The sequence below is a fragment of the Colossoma macropomum genome, unplaced genomic scaffold, assembly GCF_904425465.1.
Source record: "Colossoma macropomum unplaced genomic scaffold, Colossoma_macropomum, whole genome shotgun sequence".
Classification (NCBI taxonomy): domain Eukaryota; kingdom Metazoa; phylum Chordata; class Actinopteri; order Characiformes; family Serrasalmidae; genus Colossoma; species Colossoma macropomum.
In genome coordinates, this window is record NW_023494796.1 from 9662397 (window position 1) to 9680134 (window position 17738).

Consider the following 17738-nt stretch of genomic DNA (forward strand, 5'->3'; position numbering starts at 1 on the left):
CGTTTTAGTGCAGGCCTGGTGTCCAGCACAGTTTGGTAATTGCCATACTCAAGGAACATCTTCTAAACCTGGCAATTAGCTTAAATGGCTTCTTGACGGCTTCACATCCATTTGAATCTGAATCAAGAGTGGAGCTTGATTTTCTCCTCTGTCTTAAAGAAAACTTTAGTTACTGTTTATCTGATGGGACAGTTGATGGTCTACCAGGTCTTGCATGCTTGTTATAAGTTCCATTGTCTGAATCTTTTAGTTGAGTTTTGAACTTTTTTTTTTGAAGTTTTGGAAACTTATTCACTTATTTTCCTTTGACTTTCCTCTTCATTATGCAAGTGTGTTGTGTCTAATCTTAGAAACGTCTCCTTCAGCTAATTTCTCATGAGAAAGAAATGTGTAAAACAGTTAAGGTGAGTTTGGGTAGTTGCTTGTTTAAATGTTAGTGTCTCTTTGAAGGGGAACATAGTATCAGTGAAATCCTTGGGAGGAGCTTTCAGTGGAAGGACACTGCTGTAACTGGTTGGTTTTAAGATTGGAAGAATGTACGTGTTAAAGAGGAGTGCACAAAAGTAAAGAAAGGACAAATTAAATACTGATGAATTTGATATTATACTTAGTGATTTTGTGTAGTTTACTGCTAAAAATGTTAGGGCTGAATGATTATTGACAATGCTGAGAACAAGAAAATCTTTAACAAATATTTCCAGGGCCCAAAGAGACAGGACCCCACTACAACTGTAACCTTATGTTTTTCTCATGTGTCTTTTAGGCTTTTTAGGATTCTTAATTGAAATGCTTCATCCGTTAAATAATAATTAAAGACTAGGTTTAGATTCAGCATCAGCAGGAACGCATCTTGCATTCTGTCAACATTTGAGGTAACCCCTCTGCGAAAACGTTCAGTGGTTTGGCCCGGTCACTGTCTGTAATAACGAGACTTAACTTTTTAAATTCAAATAAATAAAAGCCACCAGTACAGCAAATCAAGCTTTCAGGAATGTCAGGAAAAAAGAAATACAGGAAAAATGTTGTGACATTAGACTATATTACAATCTTTAGAGGTAAAGGCGTGTTATCATGATATACTGAATCAGTTAATATAAAGGAAGCTTATGCTATAGTAACTGCAGTTATCAAATAGAAATGATGTGATGGAACTGCGTAACCAAAACCCCATGTCCTACTGCAAGTTTATAGCTGGTTTAGTTGCACTAATTTAACAGTGCAACTGGAGATTTTGTGTTAAGATGGTCTCCCGATCACTGAAATGTCAAAGTTTAACTTGAAAGTGAAGGTGAAGTAGAAAGTGGTCCAGTGTCCACTATGTGTGCTAAGGACATTCTCTAGTCTCCCCTTTGATGTTTGGCCTGGGTAAAGAACTAATTAAAAGCAGAATATTTCCATTATTCACAGCTAAATTTCATGATTTATTGCTGGATAAACAAGTATGTTTTTGAGATTTTCATGGAATTTGAATAATGCATCTTTTCTATACTAGTAACCAGCAGTTCATTATAAAGGGGGGTGGGAGGTTGGTGGGGGGTTTGAGAGGTCCCAGACCTGCTGTAAGAGTAAAAAACTGTAAACTTGCCCAGTCCAAATTCCTAATGTAAAGGTACAATCTAGTGCACTAGCCGCTCTGGTTCAAAACTAAAAGAGCTTAAGGCTCAAGCACCTTTCAGTCTGTCAAGAAAATTAAGATACCTTTAACTTTTTTATCGGTCAGCAACAGCCATGAACACAGAGAAAATAAATGTTGTTACCAGCAAAGCCAAATGCCAACAAATATGTTTTTGATATCTGTTCAGGCTGTTTGAGAACATACAATGACAAAATGTAACGTGAAATGTAATTTGGTTTTTACTTTTTATGGGACCCACCAAACTAAATTAATGACTACATTTTTTACTACCTAAGTAATGTATAGTTTATTTACAGAGAAAAACATGGGCATTAGACAGGCTTACATTAGACGTGTACAGGGCCTTCTTGTTAGCATCTAAAGGATACCGCTCACCGGAGTGCTGCACAGCGTCACATAGCAGATACAGTACAAAGCACAGCTATACCACACAGTAAGATTTGCTGTGAGATCACCAATAAACCGCAAGTTTATAAGACTTAGCAGGACGCTTACCTACTGTTATATGAAAATGGAGGGAAGGAGACGGTCTTGGCCTACCTTTTAACAAGCAAGAAAATAAAGAGATGCCAGATTGATATATCTTTGTTACTGAAGTAAAGAAGTTTGAAAATGCAGTGCACTTTAGACAAATCTCAGAGAACAAATGCAGACAATACAGTCGCTCACCTAGTGGTACAGATAATACCCTCAAACACTAAAAGAGAGAAGGGGGACAGGAGATAGGAGTCCTTGTAGGCCTGAGTCCTAAGACTCCTGCCTAGTAATACTTGTGAAAAACAGGAGCAAACTTCACAAAAAATATTTGTGAAAAAGTATGCATCAGTACATAGGCCACCTCACAGTGAGGAGTTTCCTTCAGTGTCTGCCCTACATCTCTGAGCTGAGGTGAGTGTGAAGTCTCTGTAAGTACTACAGAGAGGCATCATGAAGCAGGATTACAGGTTAGCAGGCTACCTTAGGGTTTAACTCAGGCCTGTTGATTCCACAAGGATGACTCTCTTAGATGGGAAGTTCACCATGGAAACTTACTCTACACAGCTAAACTGCTCTGGGACAGGTTAAAGTGAAGGTAACCACACTGAACCTGTACATTCACATTCATAAACATCAATACTGTTCTATTCTGCAGTTGTTCAAGTTTTTCATTCTCAAATAAATGATATTTGTAGGGAATGTCAAGTTCCTAAAATTACTTTGTAGCAAGCTCTTACATTGTCTGTGTTACACCCCTGAGAGGGGGAATGATAGAGAATATTAGCTTTAAAGCAAACACAGGACACGATGCGTACTGCTCACAGCTGCATTGCTATATAAGTGATGCAAGCTAAACGTGCATTCTCTAGGTTCCCGCGCTCAGTCTGAACTAATTGCACATCGATCACAGGCTCGACCAATCAGTTACACAGTACTGGCTCATATAGAGAAATACAGTGTTTTGTAAGAGTATCAAAACAGTTAGAAACATCAGAAAACAGTTAGAAAGGACATCAAAAATAGCGTAATTTGACGTAGGTTTTAGCGTAGGTTATATAAAAATTTTGTTACAGTGAAATGGCATCACTATCACACATTGTATCATTAAAAATTTTTAACGTAATCACAGTACGTACCTGATATATTGTAATATGATATATTGAGATGTGTTTCCAGTTAACTAATGCGTTTTCTAGCTAGCTAACTAAATGAAAATGTTCATAGTTACATTTCATCTCAAGATGAAATGGAACTACTACTGAATACTGTTGAGGATTGTGTGAGATTTGCCAATTCCAGTTCCACTGACAGTTTAGATTCCTAATTTCTTTCAAAACAAAACCTTACAGATTGTTTACTCAATAGGAGTTTTTTTTTTTTCAGAAAACCAGTGTATAGTATCTGTAATAAATATTACTGAGAAATAACCTTAAATCAGTGTGTAATGAATAACATTTAAAAACTATTTCCACCCTCTTTGGTCTTGGCTGCTCTGAGACACCTTGACTGAAGCAGCCTTTAACCCAGAGTTATAAGTAAAATATTTTAACCAATAAGCATAACTGTGATAGCAGTGATACTGTCAGCATTTTAAAGCTTATCCCAATGTGGATTTAGGTATTGGACATGGTTTTTTTTAGGCCGAGCACAACATACAGCCTTAGATACACAGTAACTACAAACAGACACACCACCGGGCTGGAGAGAGGGAGGAACAGACATGATCTGAGCCAGAGGGCAAGTTTCGTTTCTTGTACTCCGGCTACTGTGTCAATTCTAAACAATGCTTCACTATGGACCAAACTTTGAGTTGTCTAATCTCCTTCTGTGCACCCCCATGCTGCAATGGTGTCAGAATTGGCAGAAGAAACGGCAAGGAGAGGATGATCCCAGTGGCGGTGCAAGGATTTAGCGGGGCGCCAGATAGGAAGCACTAGGAGGTGCCTGGAGTGACAGAGGGACGCATGGACAGCAGAGGATGAGAAGACACTGCAAAGAACTGGGCTAGGGGGCCCAGGAGAAATGTACATTCTCCTGAAGATGGTGAAAGAAAGCAGCGAGCCATCCCAAAGCATTGGTGACCAGGGGATGACCCATTCTTGCAGCATGCAGAGCAAAGGGGTGCAGCGCCCTCTCCCACACATAGATTAACCGAGGAAATGGCCGACCTGCAGTGGTCGATAGGCATTGAACTTGTGTCCTCCATGGAGTCCTCGCCCAGTGCTGCTTCCAGCCCCCGATGTGACTTAGTGAACACTGCGGCTAGAGCCAATGAATCTGCCTAAGGTCAGGTGTTAGGATGATATTGAGTGTTGATCAGTTTACCGGCAACAATTTGAGGTGAAAGCAATGCAGTTAGCCTCGGTGAAAGAAGGGCCAGCCCTGCAGGTACTGTTAGGTCTATTAGTGGGAGAATAAAGAAAAATTTAAGTCAAAGTGTCATTTCTCATATATCAAAATATAGAATGAATATAGAGAGAGATAGATGTGAGTGTCTAATAGTGTATAATGCATGTACACTCCTGGGCAAAATAGAGCCAAGCCCAAAATATAATGGTCTTTACTGATGGGTTTGGGTTGGTCAGAGACCAGATATATATATCCTATAGAGAATATTTGGTCTCACATTAGTAGGGATGCAGGAGGAGAGGAACAGTAGACGTCTCTGCTCTGTGTTGGGCCTGTGTGACCCTGTTGAAGTCGTACAAGCTTCATTCCAGGATGAACTAAGACTCTGATTTACACCTCCGACCGTCTTCACCGTCTTCACCATCTTCACCATTTCTAAATCCAATTTAAGTTTTCCTCTCTTGATTTTGAAGGTCTATGAGCAAAATCCTCATCGGCAGATCACCTGCTTCATGTTATGGAGGATGCATTTAGGAACATCAGAGTCAGGAACTATCAGGACTGGAGAACACGTTCTAGATGATTGTAGAAGATTTTTAGAACACTGTGTCGACAGCACATTGTATGTGATGTAGATCACTTTTTTAATGCTCACATAGAAATGAGAGACAGCAGCCTGCATACTTACCTTTGTTTGTTTGTTTATTCAGCCAACACCTTGTAACTGTTTTAAATATGTCTGAATTTATTTTTTACATTTTGGAAACGTGGTGTCTATTTTGTATCACAGTAATACAATAAAAACAAAAACAACACTAAAACCTCAAATAATAAAGCCATTAATGAATAATTCAGTACGTTTATATAAAATGTCTTCTTATTGCCTCTAGTCTGTCTGCATTTTCTTTAGTCCAAAGACAGCAGAACAAACTCACTGAAACGGCTGTGTTCTCAGTTTCTCTCTGCAGTGAGAAAAACCTGATGTGTAGAAATTCATATGATCACTGTTTTGTTGTGAATATTAAATTTTTACTCATGTTTTTGTAGTCAGACGTTCATTTTCTCTCAATATGGGAAATCTGCTAAATGTGAGTTCTATTTAGAGAATGTGTGTGACTATTTGAGGTCAGAGACACAGTGTCCTGAAATGTGTGTAAGCAATCAAGAAGAACAGCCCTTTATATCTCCATGAATAAATAATCTGATTGTAGGCCTATTTTCTTTCCTTCAGCACCCTTTTATGTATGGCGGACCAGAGCTGCTAAAATGAAAAATAAATCAAATTAAAAAATAAATTACTCAATAAATGAATCAATAAATAAAAATAACTAAATAAAGTATATATTGTAATTATACATATATTTTCCTTGTCTGTGGTTATATATTTCTCAGTTTATATCTGTATTTTTTATATTTTTTATTAATCCCTATGTTCATTGTTAAACATTTTTTTCTGTATCTATATTTTTAACAGTTGTTCACTTTATTTATTGATTCATTCATTTATTTATTTATTTCATAAATTCATTTTTTATTTCTATGATAATGAGGGGGCGTGTTTTTCATGTTCAGGCTTAGCAAGTGTTGATTACACTGTTCTTTCACCAACTCCAAAAAGAACTGCAGTCACGGACAGACAAACCTGCCCATAAATAACTTTCGATGGCTTCCACAAGCAGTGTGTGAGATGGGCGTCCAAATGTCTGGGTGTGATCTGAATTTTGCAGAAAAAGCCCTTTTATTAGCATAAGGACAAGGAACTATAGAAATAAATAAATAGGTAAATAAATAAATATAGAAATTATTAGTTATGGAAATAAATGAATAAAAAAGAAAGTATAGATGAATACATATAAATAACAAAATAAATAAATACAAAAATGAGTTAGGAGGGGAAATTACTAAATAGACATAATGCAGACATTTATTTATGTAAGGTTTTATTTATTAATATATTAATTTCTTTGTACGTCTATTTATTTTTAGATCTATCATCATTATTGTTTGCGATTCTTATTCATATATTAAGTTACTGAGTCATTTATTTAAAAAATTTTGGCAGATCGGCTCCACCATATTTATGTACCTGCATATGTCTCCTTTTCTCTTTGTGAAATTGTTACAGAGTCATTTGCGTCTTTGAAAAATGTTTTCAATTGATTGCAGTAGCATTAGTTGATAATGAGTAGTTTCTATACATTTGATATTTAATTTGTGTGTGTGTGTGTGTGTGTGTGTGTGTGTGTTTAAATCAGTGTTTCATGAGTAAAGTTAACCTGTTTCAGATTCAGTTGTTTGCTTTTTTCCAGACAGATGCATTTTAATGAATTTACTCTGGAATAGAGTTTTGAGATTCTGTTGAAGGTTTTGATAAAAATCAATCGGATTTCAGGAAATGTGTTTCAGAAGATCAAATGAGTTGTAAGATTTAGAAACTATAATACTTCCACAGGCATCTATAGCTGAATTCTTTAGTGACTCTGCTATAATGATGGAAAACTTTCTTTTTACATTTTTAAATAAGCTTTTAATTGTGGATTTAGGACTCACTCACTCATGTATGTGTAATTCTCCAGTGAGGGGAGTCATTGGCATGAAAATCTCTTTTGTGTGAATAATTTAAAGAGAAGGAACAGTCCTGATCACACAGCTCACAAACGCACTTTCACAGTCATGTTTGCAGTTACTTCCAGCTTCAAAACAAGAGGTTTATTACTGAAACATGCTGACGTGATTTTCAATAGATCAGGTGAGGATAAAGAGCATATAAGCTAAAGCTAGCATAGAAAAAGGTCTTGCAGCAGCAGACAGTGTGTGTGTTTCTGGAGGGGATGATTATAGTTTTTAACAGGAAAATATTGTGCTGACTATTGTTAGATATCTTCACCAAAAAAAAATGGAAAATGAGAAATTAGAAATTAGTTGTGCTGGAAATATTAGTGAGTGTCTCTTCAAACCTTTTATAGCTCGAAATGCTGCAGAGTCACATGAGGACGGATGAGCGCTACCGCAAAGTGAGGCTACACATGTCAGAGTTTTGCACCCTGTAATATTATAAATGGAGATGCAGATCACAATTTATAAACAACTTTATTCTCATATAAAACATTTTATTTCTTGTATATTTACTATAAAACAAAGCTTTTTGAATTATTATCCCAACTTTACACTTTCCTGAACTAATACCAATATTTCCAGGACATTATATACATTTTTGCAGAAACCATCAAACCATCAAATATAATTTGTTGTTTTCAAATAAATCTGTATATTATATATTAACCTTACTGACTTAATTCTTCTCATTTTTCTTTTTTTTGTACAGATTTTGTTTTTCTGTTTCACATGAAGAACAAAAGAAAAAGTCTGCGTTTCAGTTTCTGCTGAATCTGATTGTAGCAGCAGCAGCAGAGAGTGATTCAGCTACAGGAGAGAGATTCATTGAACTGCTGACATCTGTGTGCAGCTACTCAGCCTTCCCTTTTCATAAAGAAGATCCTGACTCTCAGTGGAATTTCATGCTGGATCTGTACTCATATGTGAAGAACTATGAGACTCAGACAGGCAGGAGTGTTCTTCCAGCATTACAGCCAGTTTACCAGTCAGCTCCTGCAGTCTGGATCATTGACCTCTCAGAGAGAAAGAGCTCCCTCTTCCTAGAAGTGCTGAAACTCCAAACAGAGAAGAAACCAGTAGAGCTGACAGGCTGGCCAGATGAAGAGAGTGAAGTGAGGAGTTTCCTTCAGTGTCTGCCCTACATCTCCCAGCTGAGGTGAGTGTGAAGTCTTAGTAAGTACTACAGAGGAGCACCATGAAGCAGGATTACAAGTTAGCTTGCAAGGATGACTCTTAGACTTTCTACACTGAACCTGTACATTCACATTGCTAAACATCAGTACTGTTATATACTCCAGTTATTCAAGTTTTTCATTCTTAATTTGCTGATATTTGTTATGAATGTCAAGTTCCTAAACTTCTGTTGTAGTGAGCTGCTACATTGTCTGCTCCTGTTTTTTATGTTAACATGGACACAGTGTCATTAATGCAAAGCTCAGCTCTGAGGAAGCACCAAAAGCTACTTGAGTTCTAGCAGCACCAGTAGTGTGCCCAGATCAGTTTTAAAGGGGGATTGCAAGTGGGTCAAACTGGGAACCACCTCTGGGCTGTGTGTGTGTGCAGTGAGAGAGAGAGAGAGAGAGAGAGTGAGAGAGGGAGGAAGAGACGTGAGCTGGGTTACAGAGCAAGTTTTTTTTCTTGTAAAAAAACAAGAAAAAAATGTGCACATGAACTTTGAGTTGCACCCCCCATGAACTTTGAGTTGCACCCCCCACACTACAGTAGTAAGAGGATAATGAAGAAAACAGTAACAGTGAGGAACAGCAAAACAAGTAAAAAAACAAAAATAAATGTTTTTCCTGTGAGCTTTACCAGGATGTACTGTAACTGCATTCTAAATATATTCAGTATTTGTCACTTTATATGTGTTGTAATTGAATATGATGCTGTATACATTTAGGACAGTGCATTCAGTATTCAACCATCACTACTTGTTCAAGTACTTTGTCCAACCCTGTCAACTAGCAACCAACCCTATCATGAAATTTACACACAATGTATAGGACAACAGGCATTTTCACATTATGTCAAAAACTGAGAAATGACAAAAATGGAGATAATTGGACACAGTTTACTTTGGGGGTCTTTGCTGAGTTCTTGGCTGAGTGTGGCATCATATAACACATCTGTGATGTGAAGTGTGATGCATAAGCTTTTGCTTTTCATTATAGTGTGAGAGTGAAAACACACTTCCGTGTACCAAAGGCAGACCCAGAATTCAGTAAGACAAAATAAATCTTGAAGAACGCTGCAGCAAACACATTTATACTGGATGATGGTGGGAAATGGAATTCATGCTACTTAGCTGTGTGTTCACTTCCTGCTGAAAACCCACACTTGTAGCTACTCACCTATTACAATGTACTTATTACAGTATTACAAATTAATTTTTTGATTGCATTAGATGTACCAACATGTGGAGTTGTTAAATTTAATGAAGATGTGAGGTTGGTGGACTTCTAAATTGTGTGCTGCTAACTGCTGTTATACCTGGTGTAAGCTTTGTTATGTGAAAAAATAAATAAGGCAAACTTTCTGTGCGAACGTTGAGACAGTTTCATTAGAGGAATCATTATTTTATTTATTTATTTTACAAAAAGTGTGGATAGACAATTCTGACGCTTCTGTATTTGATGCATTGAAAGTCATCATAACAGCAGCAGAGGTGTTTACAAATAGAAATGTAGACAAAGTCCTCCTTTATAATTTCTCTGATGTAGAGGACTCACTTTTTAATGTCCTTATTAAGGAATTTGTCAGTTTTTTCCATGAAAGATTTTAATAATGTAATAAATAGTGTTATTGATGGCTTTGTTTTCATATTTGTCTTCAGTGCTTGAAACTATAAGCCACTACAAGCCATATCAGTAGAAGCCACAGACAGTGTTTAAAGTAAGTTAACAATTTTAATTCCTCAGCCTGTAGATGGACGTGCAAAATGTTTCTGTAAGAGAGTCAAAAAGGCAGTCAGGTGAGATTTTTTGGAAGTTCAAATAAAAAATGTAACAAATTGATTTCTCATTAAGCTCCAGCTCCCCCCACAACCCAGAAGGATAAGCGGCTTAGAAAAGGTGTGTGTGTGTGTGTGTGTGTGTGTGTGTGTGTGTGTGTGTGTGTGTGTGCGTGAGTGAATGTGATCTTTCATTGAGCCTTGATGTTTGGTAAATCTAAGTTTTAAAAAATTATGTTACTAAACATAGACGAGGAGATCGAGGGAACAAAACTAAAGGAGAGTGACTGACAGGCTGAAGGAAGTCTGATCAGTTACTCATCTACAATCTGTGTACTGCCTGATTTGTTCCTGTTGTAAGTAGATGAATAGCAAAGTCATATTAGATCCATGCTTAATATACGCTATGAACAGACAGACAGAATATCTGTGCGCCAACTACACCAAATAGTCTGTTGCTACTCTAAAAAAATCATGGTGAACAGATATTTTGGGTCCATTAAAAAAAAAAACTCTTGGGAGACCATCCCCCCAGACCCCCTAGTGAAGCCTTAGCCCCCCCATCCATAAACCTCTAGTGATGGCCCTGCTGTAGACCTTGTTAAGTTTGCCCCTCTCTGAAAATGAAAACTGTTCCACCAACTCAGTGAAGATTTTCATGGAAAAATACCTTAATAAGAAAGTAAAAATGTAAGAGTCTACATTCTCATTCGTAAACGCCGCCGCTGCTGTAATGTTTACCTACTGAGACGACTTCCACTGTGTCGAATATAGATGTGAGAAAAGGATCCATTATTGTGTTTTCTCATACTACTACTACATATTCTATAGTGCCTGTATCTCTCCACTCTCCCTTTGAGGGAATACCTGATGCCATCTTGATCATTAGCTCAAGTGAAGTTTGTTAGATGACCTTTATCCAGGAACCATTGCGAACTGGTGAAAGACTCTTTTCAATTTAAAAAAATCAAAAATAGCAGACGAGGCTGTTTATAAGCCAGAGCAATTACATATATGCAGGGAGATTCACTCGAAAGAGGCCCTGAATATTCTATTGTAACTCCTGTTAGGACGAAGCAATCTGATTAAAAAAATACGCTACATACCTTGACGTATGTGTAATCGATTGCATTACATGCGATGCTGGAAGTGATCTCCATTTTCTTCCAGACACATGAAGGGGTACGGGGGTATGAACCCGGAAGTTGCAAACGAACGCTAAACGTCGCGATGGCTGTCCGGCGTCTACCTCATCACTCTGACACAGGGGCATCCTGGCTTGTTCGAAGCTCCACATGCTGAGGAGCACGTTGCACATTGTTTCGTTCAGATTGCTTCATCCTAGCGAGAGTTATTACAGAATAATCGGGGCCTCTTTTGAGTGAACCTCCCTGTGTATATAATATTTTAAAAGTACAGTATTTGAATGATGTTGTGAGTGGGCACAAAGCCACATAGGTTACTTTATTGCCTGTTAGCTTATTAGCTAAGGACTACACAGCTAAAAGCAACAAAAAAGAAGGACAATAAGGCCCCACCATTCTCTTTCTAAACCTCAAGCTCAAATCAGACAAAGTAACTGTTCACGTTCCTCTTATTTAAGAATTTGGAAGTGGTTGTCTGTTTGTTCATGTTATTCCAGCTTGGCTATTGTAATTCTCTTCAGACGGGAATCAGTCAGTCATCAATTTAACACTTCCAGCTGGTTCAGAATGCAGCCACAGTGTTCCTGACTGGCCAGGAGAGGGCAGTATTTCCACAGTACTGGCCTCTCTACACCGTCTACACTGTTAAATATTCTGTCTTCTGTTTTGTACAGTGCCTGTTTTGATGTTTTTCTTCTTTTGTATTTTGATTTTAACACAGTTTTAGCTACTATTTGATGTTCTATTTTATATTTTATTAATATTACCAATTTTGTTTGGAGTCGTTTGCTTTGTTGTACAGAAAACAGCTGGCTGTTGCTCTTTTTCTGTGTGCTTTGTAAGTAAACTCGGCTTAGCTAGCTAATTTGCACACTGACTGAAGAATCCACCAAAGGATCTGGACAAAAAACGTTCAATATCTCAATAAAACTGTACCAGAATGTTTAATACATATGATGAATGTTGGGTAAAATATGTATTTTTGTTAATGTTTGTTTTGATATCTGGACAGTTGATCAAGACTATTTGTCAGCAGGCCAGTCCTTTTAATCTTCTGACATTATTAAACAGGGATGTCAAACACAAAGATTAATTTCATGTAAATCACTTGAGGAAAGGAGACTTCAATAACACTCATCACCGGACTAAATGCAATACTATGAGATAGAAGATCTGTGGAAGATTTGTAGCAGATACCGTCTGATATTTTCTGTTCCAAGTTGTCATTTACCTTTTAGAACTTTTACATCATGGCTCAGACATAAAGTGCTTAATTAAAAATAAGATCATCATCACAAATCACAAATTACACAGAGGAATCACAAACATTCACAGTTTCATATACTTGACTTTTTTTTTATCTTTTCAAGCTTTTAAGGATTCTTCTGAATTTACAGTTAATGCAAGGCCAGGATGAGTACTTTAAAGTACACTGTCCCATTAACCCTGTAGGAGGTTTAGTTAGTATTTGATGCATTTCACTGTATAGGGACTCTATAACATCTGCATATGGCTTGAACCTTTTAGTATTTTGAGATCAATACCACAGTAAATAGATTTTTACATTATGTATTTTATGTGAAGATACTTTGGTTATTGGTAACGTTTCTGCAAATGTTTTATTATATATTTTCATGGGACAACACTATAGAAATGAAACTTGGATATAACTTAAAGTAGTCAGTGTACAGCTTGTACAGCAGTATAGATTTACTGTCCTCTGAAAACTCAACACACAGCCATTAATGCACAAGTGAGTACACCTAACAGTGAACATTGTCCAAATTGTGCTCAAAGTGTCAATATTTTGTGTGACCACCATTATTATCTAGCACTGCCTTAACCCTGTTGGGCATGGAATTCACCAGAGCTGCACAGGTTGCTACTTGAATCCTCTTCCACTCCTCCATGATGACATCACGGAGCTGGTGGATGTTAGACACTTTGCGCTCCTCCTCCTTCCGCTTGAGGATGCCCCACAGGTTCTCAATTGGGTTTAGATCTGGAGACATACTTGGCCAGTCCATCACCTTTACCTTCAGCTTCTTCAGCAAGGCGGTTGTCATCTTGGTGAGTTTGGGGTCGTTATCGTGTTGGAAAACTCCCCACCAGGGTACTCCCCACCAGGGTACTCCCCACCAGGGCGCCGCCACACATGCTGGACACCATCTGACCCAAACAAGTTCGTCTTGGTCTCGTCAGACCACAGGACGTGGTTCCAGTAATCCATATTCTTGGACTGCTTGTCTTCAGCAAACTTTTTGCAGGATTTCTTGTACATCAGCTTCAGAAGAGGCTTCCTTCTGGGACGGCGGCCATGCAGACCGAGCTGATGCATTGCATGCGGCGTATGGTCTGAGCACTGACAGGCTGACCTCCCACTTCTTCAACCTCTGCAGCAATTCTGGCAGCACTGGTGCAGCTATTTCTCGATGCCAACTTCTGGATATGACGCTGAACATGTGGACCCAACTTCTTTGGACGACCCTGACGAGGCCTGTTCTGAGTGGAACCTGTCCTGGAAAACCACTGTATGACCTTGACCACCGTGCTATAGCTCAGTTTCAGGGTGTTAGCAATCTTCTTACAGCCTAGGTCATCTTTGTGGAGAGCAACAATTCTATTTCTCACATCCTCAGAGAGTTATTTGCCATGAGGTGCCATGTTGAATATCCAGTGGCCAGTATGAGAGAATTGTACCCAAAACACCAAATTTAACAGCCCTGCTCCCCATTCACACCTGTAACTTTGTAACTAACAAGTCACATGACACCAGGGAGGGACAACACTTTGAGCACAGTTTGGACATGTTCACTGTGAGGTGTATTCCTTATAACTTTGGTTTTGGTCTCATTGTAGAGAGTGGTGTGTCAGTAAAATATCTTCGGGACGGGATGTGTGCAACATGGCGCAAAAGCCCTGGTTCGCAATGACTGAGAATCGGCATGCAGACTGCAGGTCACTTAGCAATGATGCGTTATTCGCATTCATAAGCAGTGCAGTTGGTTTCCTGGTACGTTAAATCTGCAATGAGAGACTGTCACACACTTAAAAGTTGCAAAGATGAAGTCGCTTCTCTTTCGACTTCAGCCTCGTAAATTAGTCACACTGAGAGACATTTTACAAGAAACTGATCTACTTTAGAGGAAAAGTGTCCTGGTTGAGATGGGGGGAAAGTGAATATAACTAAAGCTTAAAGCAGAGCAAAGTAAATCTGCACTTTCGTTTGTATTTTTAACCTAACTTGTACTAAGACATTTGGACATACTGAGACATACTGGACATTAAATGTCGTGGCTGCCAAGGTGGTCTGATTTTTTTGTTGAAAGGACAAAATGTCTCTTCCTAATATTTGTGTAGTGACTCCTGATCTAACCTGGCTTTTAATGCAGAGGGAGCCGGTCGGATTTCTCGCTCATCCAGTTTCGTTTTTGTTATGTGCCGCCACAGAGTGTCCGGGTGCTGCACTTCCAAGTTCCGCCTTTTGTGTTCCGTCAACATTACGTTATAAATTAAATTAGAAAATCAATTTTTGACATTTGTGACATTCGTTCACGTCCGCATCGCGATGCATCTAAGAATCGATTTTTCCCGCACCCCTAATATATATATATATATATATATATATATATATATATATATATATATATATACACACATATGAACCTCTTTGTCCATTTTATCAGCTACACTTTCCATATAGGTGCACTTTGTAGTTCTACAATTACAGACTATAGTCCATCTGCATACTTTGGTAGCCCCTTTTCACCCTGTTATTCAAAAACCCAAGCAGCTCTGCTGTGTCTGATCCTCTTATACCAGCATAACGTTCCACACACCACTACATCAGTGTCACTGCAGTGCTGAGAATGATCCACCACCCAAATAATACCTGCTCTGTGGTGGTCCTGAGGGTGTCCTGACCACTGAAGAACAGAGTGAATGGGGGCTACCAAGTATGCAGAGAAACAGATGGACTACAGTCTGTAACTGTAGAACTATAGAGTGCTCCTATATGGTAAGTGGAGCTGATAAAATGGACAATGAGTGCAGAAACAATGAGCTGGTTTTAATGTTATGGCTGATTAGTGTGTATGTCTACGTGTTTTCTTAAGCTGGGGAGGCTACACTGAGACTGACTCTCAGCCTCCTCACATTAAAACTCTCTCACACATGCATCCTGCATCACCTCAAAACAGTGTTGTAGTTCTCCAGTCTGGTCTTGGGAATGGGTTAATTCTCGTTTTTGGTTCTGTGATTGTCAGCAGAAAAAGCAAAAATTAGCTTCATTTTACAGTTTCAGAAACTAATCATAAAATCAAATAACACACAACAATGGAATAAAGGGTCATGTGTTACTTATTCAAATAAAAAATTATCACCTTAACGTAAATAAACGTGCTGAACGCAAGTATGGTCTCAAAAGCTCAGAAGTCAGGTCTGCTTGTCTGTGTGTTGAGAAGAATCCTTACTCCTCTTTGCGTGTAGACTCAGGGACACTACAGATTACACTCGTGATTTCTGTGTGTAAATAATCCAGACTTTTCCTTCACAACAAACAACACAACAGGACCTAAAGCCCAGCACAGAGTCTCGCACTGAGAGTTTAGTGTAACGAAGGTGTTGGTTGTTGGTGGAACACTCGGTGGACTGAATGGCTTTCAGTCAGAAGCGTTAAGTTTCTTGGTGAGGGAGACACAGGAGACGCTACAGAATAACACAAATAACACATACATACGTTTAAACTAACAGAACAACATTAATAACACTAAACCACAACAGCATCCCTTTTTACAGGGTGGAGCCACAGCTCGGCTCTGCATAACGTGCCTCTGAAGCTCCTTCCCAAAACAGGAGCCAGTGGCAGCTGCCACAGATATATGAACAATCTAAACAAGGACAGATCACAGCTTTAACTCTTAAGTCTGCAGCTGTAACACAGCTGCTATAAGTTCACATCTGATGACGTGACACAGTATTAATTTTTCTCATTTTTATTGAGCAGGGTGACTTTCATTTCTCTTTCATTTTGCTGTTTAATGGCGGGAGTCCTGTAGAGTCTCTTCCCCGTATCGCTTCAGTTTTTTCTGATAGAATAGCTACATCAATATACAAACACCTATAAAACATGATGCTGTCTCCCCAAATGCCAGAACTGGGTCTGGTTTTTGTTTTTTTTGTTATTTTGTGATTCGTTTGTGAAACTGTGAAACAAAGCCATTTTGTGATTTTTCCACAACATAACAGAATAAAAAATGAGAATTGACCTATTTTCCCGTTAGTCAATACTGTTTTTTGAAATGCTAATGGAATGACCAAAAGATACACGGACCGTCCGTGTACCTTTAGTTAATTAGTTTTCCGTTTCTAATCCTGCAGTAGAAAAAGGGAGAACGATTCATTTCCCTATTTTGAATTTTATCAAAACACCGGAAAATTATGATTATATTTGGTTTTTTTATATTTTTCCAATGCATCAAAACACAAATGCATCGAGTATTAGAATCGGACATATTTTGATTTTAGTTCACTATAAATTGATATTTTCTTACTTCATGCCTAACAGGAAGTTAATAAAAGATATACGGGTCACAAAAACGTCACTGTTCTGCTGCGGTTTTGCGCTAAACTGGCTCTAGAACCGAAGCTGAATGTATGGTTTCTTGTCAAGCCGTAATGTCTACAAAACCCCATGTGCATCGAAATCCCAGCATATGCTGCCCCGTCCTTGATCATAGTTTTAATTAAACTATGAAATGGGTCAAGTATTCTCAGGCTCAATCTACCAGCAGAATAATTTCCTCCATTTCAAAATATATGGTGGTTTGGTGATAACAGCGTTAAGAACTTCCTGTTTGCGCAAAAATTTGCAGCCTATAATTCGCCACAAGCAGGAATGAAAAAAAAAAAAACTCATTATTTTAGTTCATATTGTTGATATTCCTTTTTTTCAGATTTTGCTGTTTTTAGTTTAATAAGTTGTAGAAAACAGCTTGCTTTCCTTAATGAAGTAGTATTTATATGATATATGATTCAAAATAGGGAAATGGGTCATTCTCCTTTTTCTACTGCAGGATTAAAAACAGAAAACCAATTAACAAAAGGTACACGGACCACGTATTTTGTACACAGAATAAAAACGGATAACAAACACGTACATGCTATAACATATGAAATGCTAGGTGTGATAATGTGTCATCAGGCGCCTAAACAGCCTAACTTAAAATCAGAATCATTCAGTCCTAAAGGCTAAATAAAAAAGTTTATTTTAATCAGACTGTGCTGGTTGTGTGCCTGTTAGCATTCTCACGATTTTCACCAGGCAATTTTTATTAGTGCCACCAGAATTTTACCGTGAACAAACATCCAGCAGTCAGCACAACTTACCATTAATGTGCACTCGTGTGCAGGACGAAGGAAAGTGGTAAATTTAGTCAAGTTATCATCAAGTTAATTAACTGTCGACATATATTGAAGACCTGACTCAAAGCCTGACTGAAAGCCTAGAAGAAGATAGAAAAAAAGCCTAGAAAAAGATTAGCAGTTCTATGTGCTGCTTCTTCTT

General features: G+C 38.1%; 1 protein-coding gene across 2 annotated transcripts in view; it reads left to right on the plus strand.

Moving 5' to 3' along the window:
• The window catches only part of LOC118817074, a 55135-nt gene that overhangs the window by 26481 nt on the left and 10916 nt on the right, over positions 1–17738 (plus strand). For both annotated transcript variants that reach the window (XM_036583756.1, XM_036583757.1), the window contains one exon: positions 7788–8234. In XM_036583756.1, the coding sequence (XP_036439649.1) occupies positions 7788–8234 (447 nt within the window). The remainder of the gene's footprint in view (positions 1–7787; positions 8235–17738) is intronic.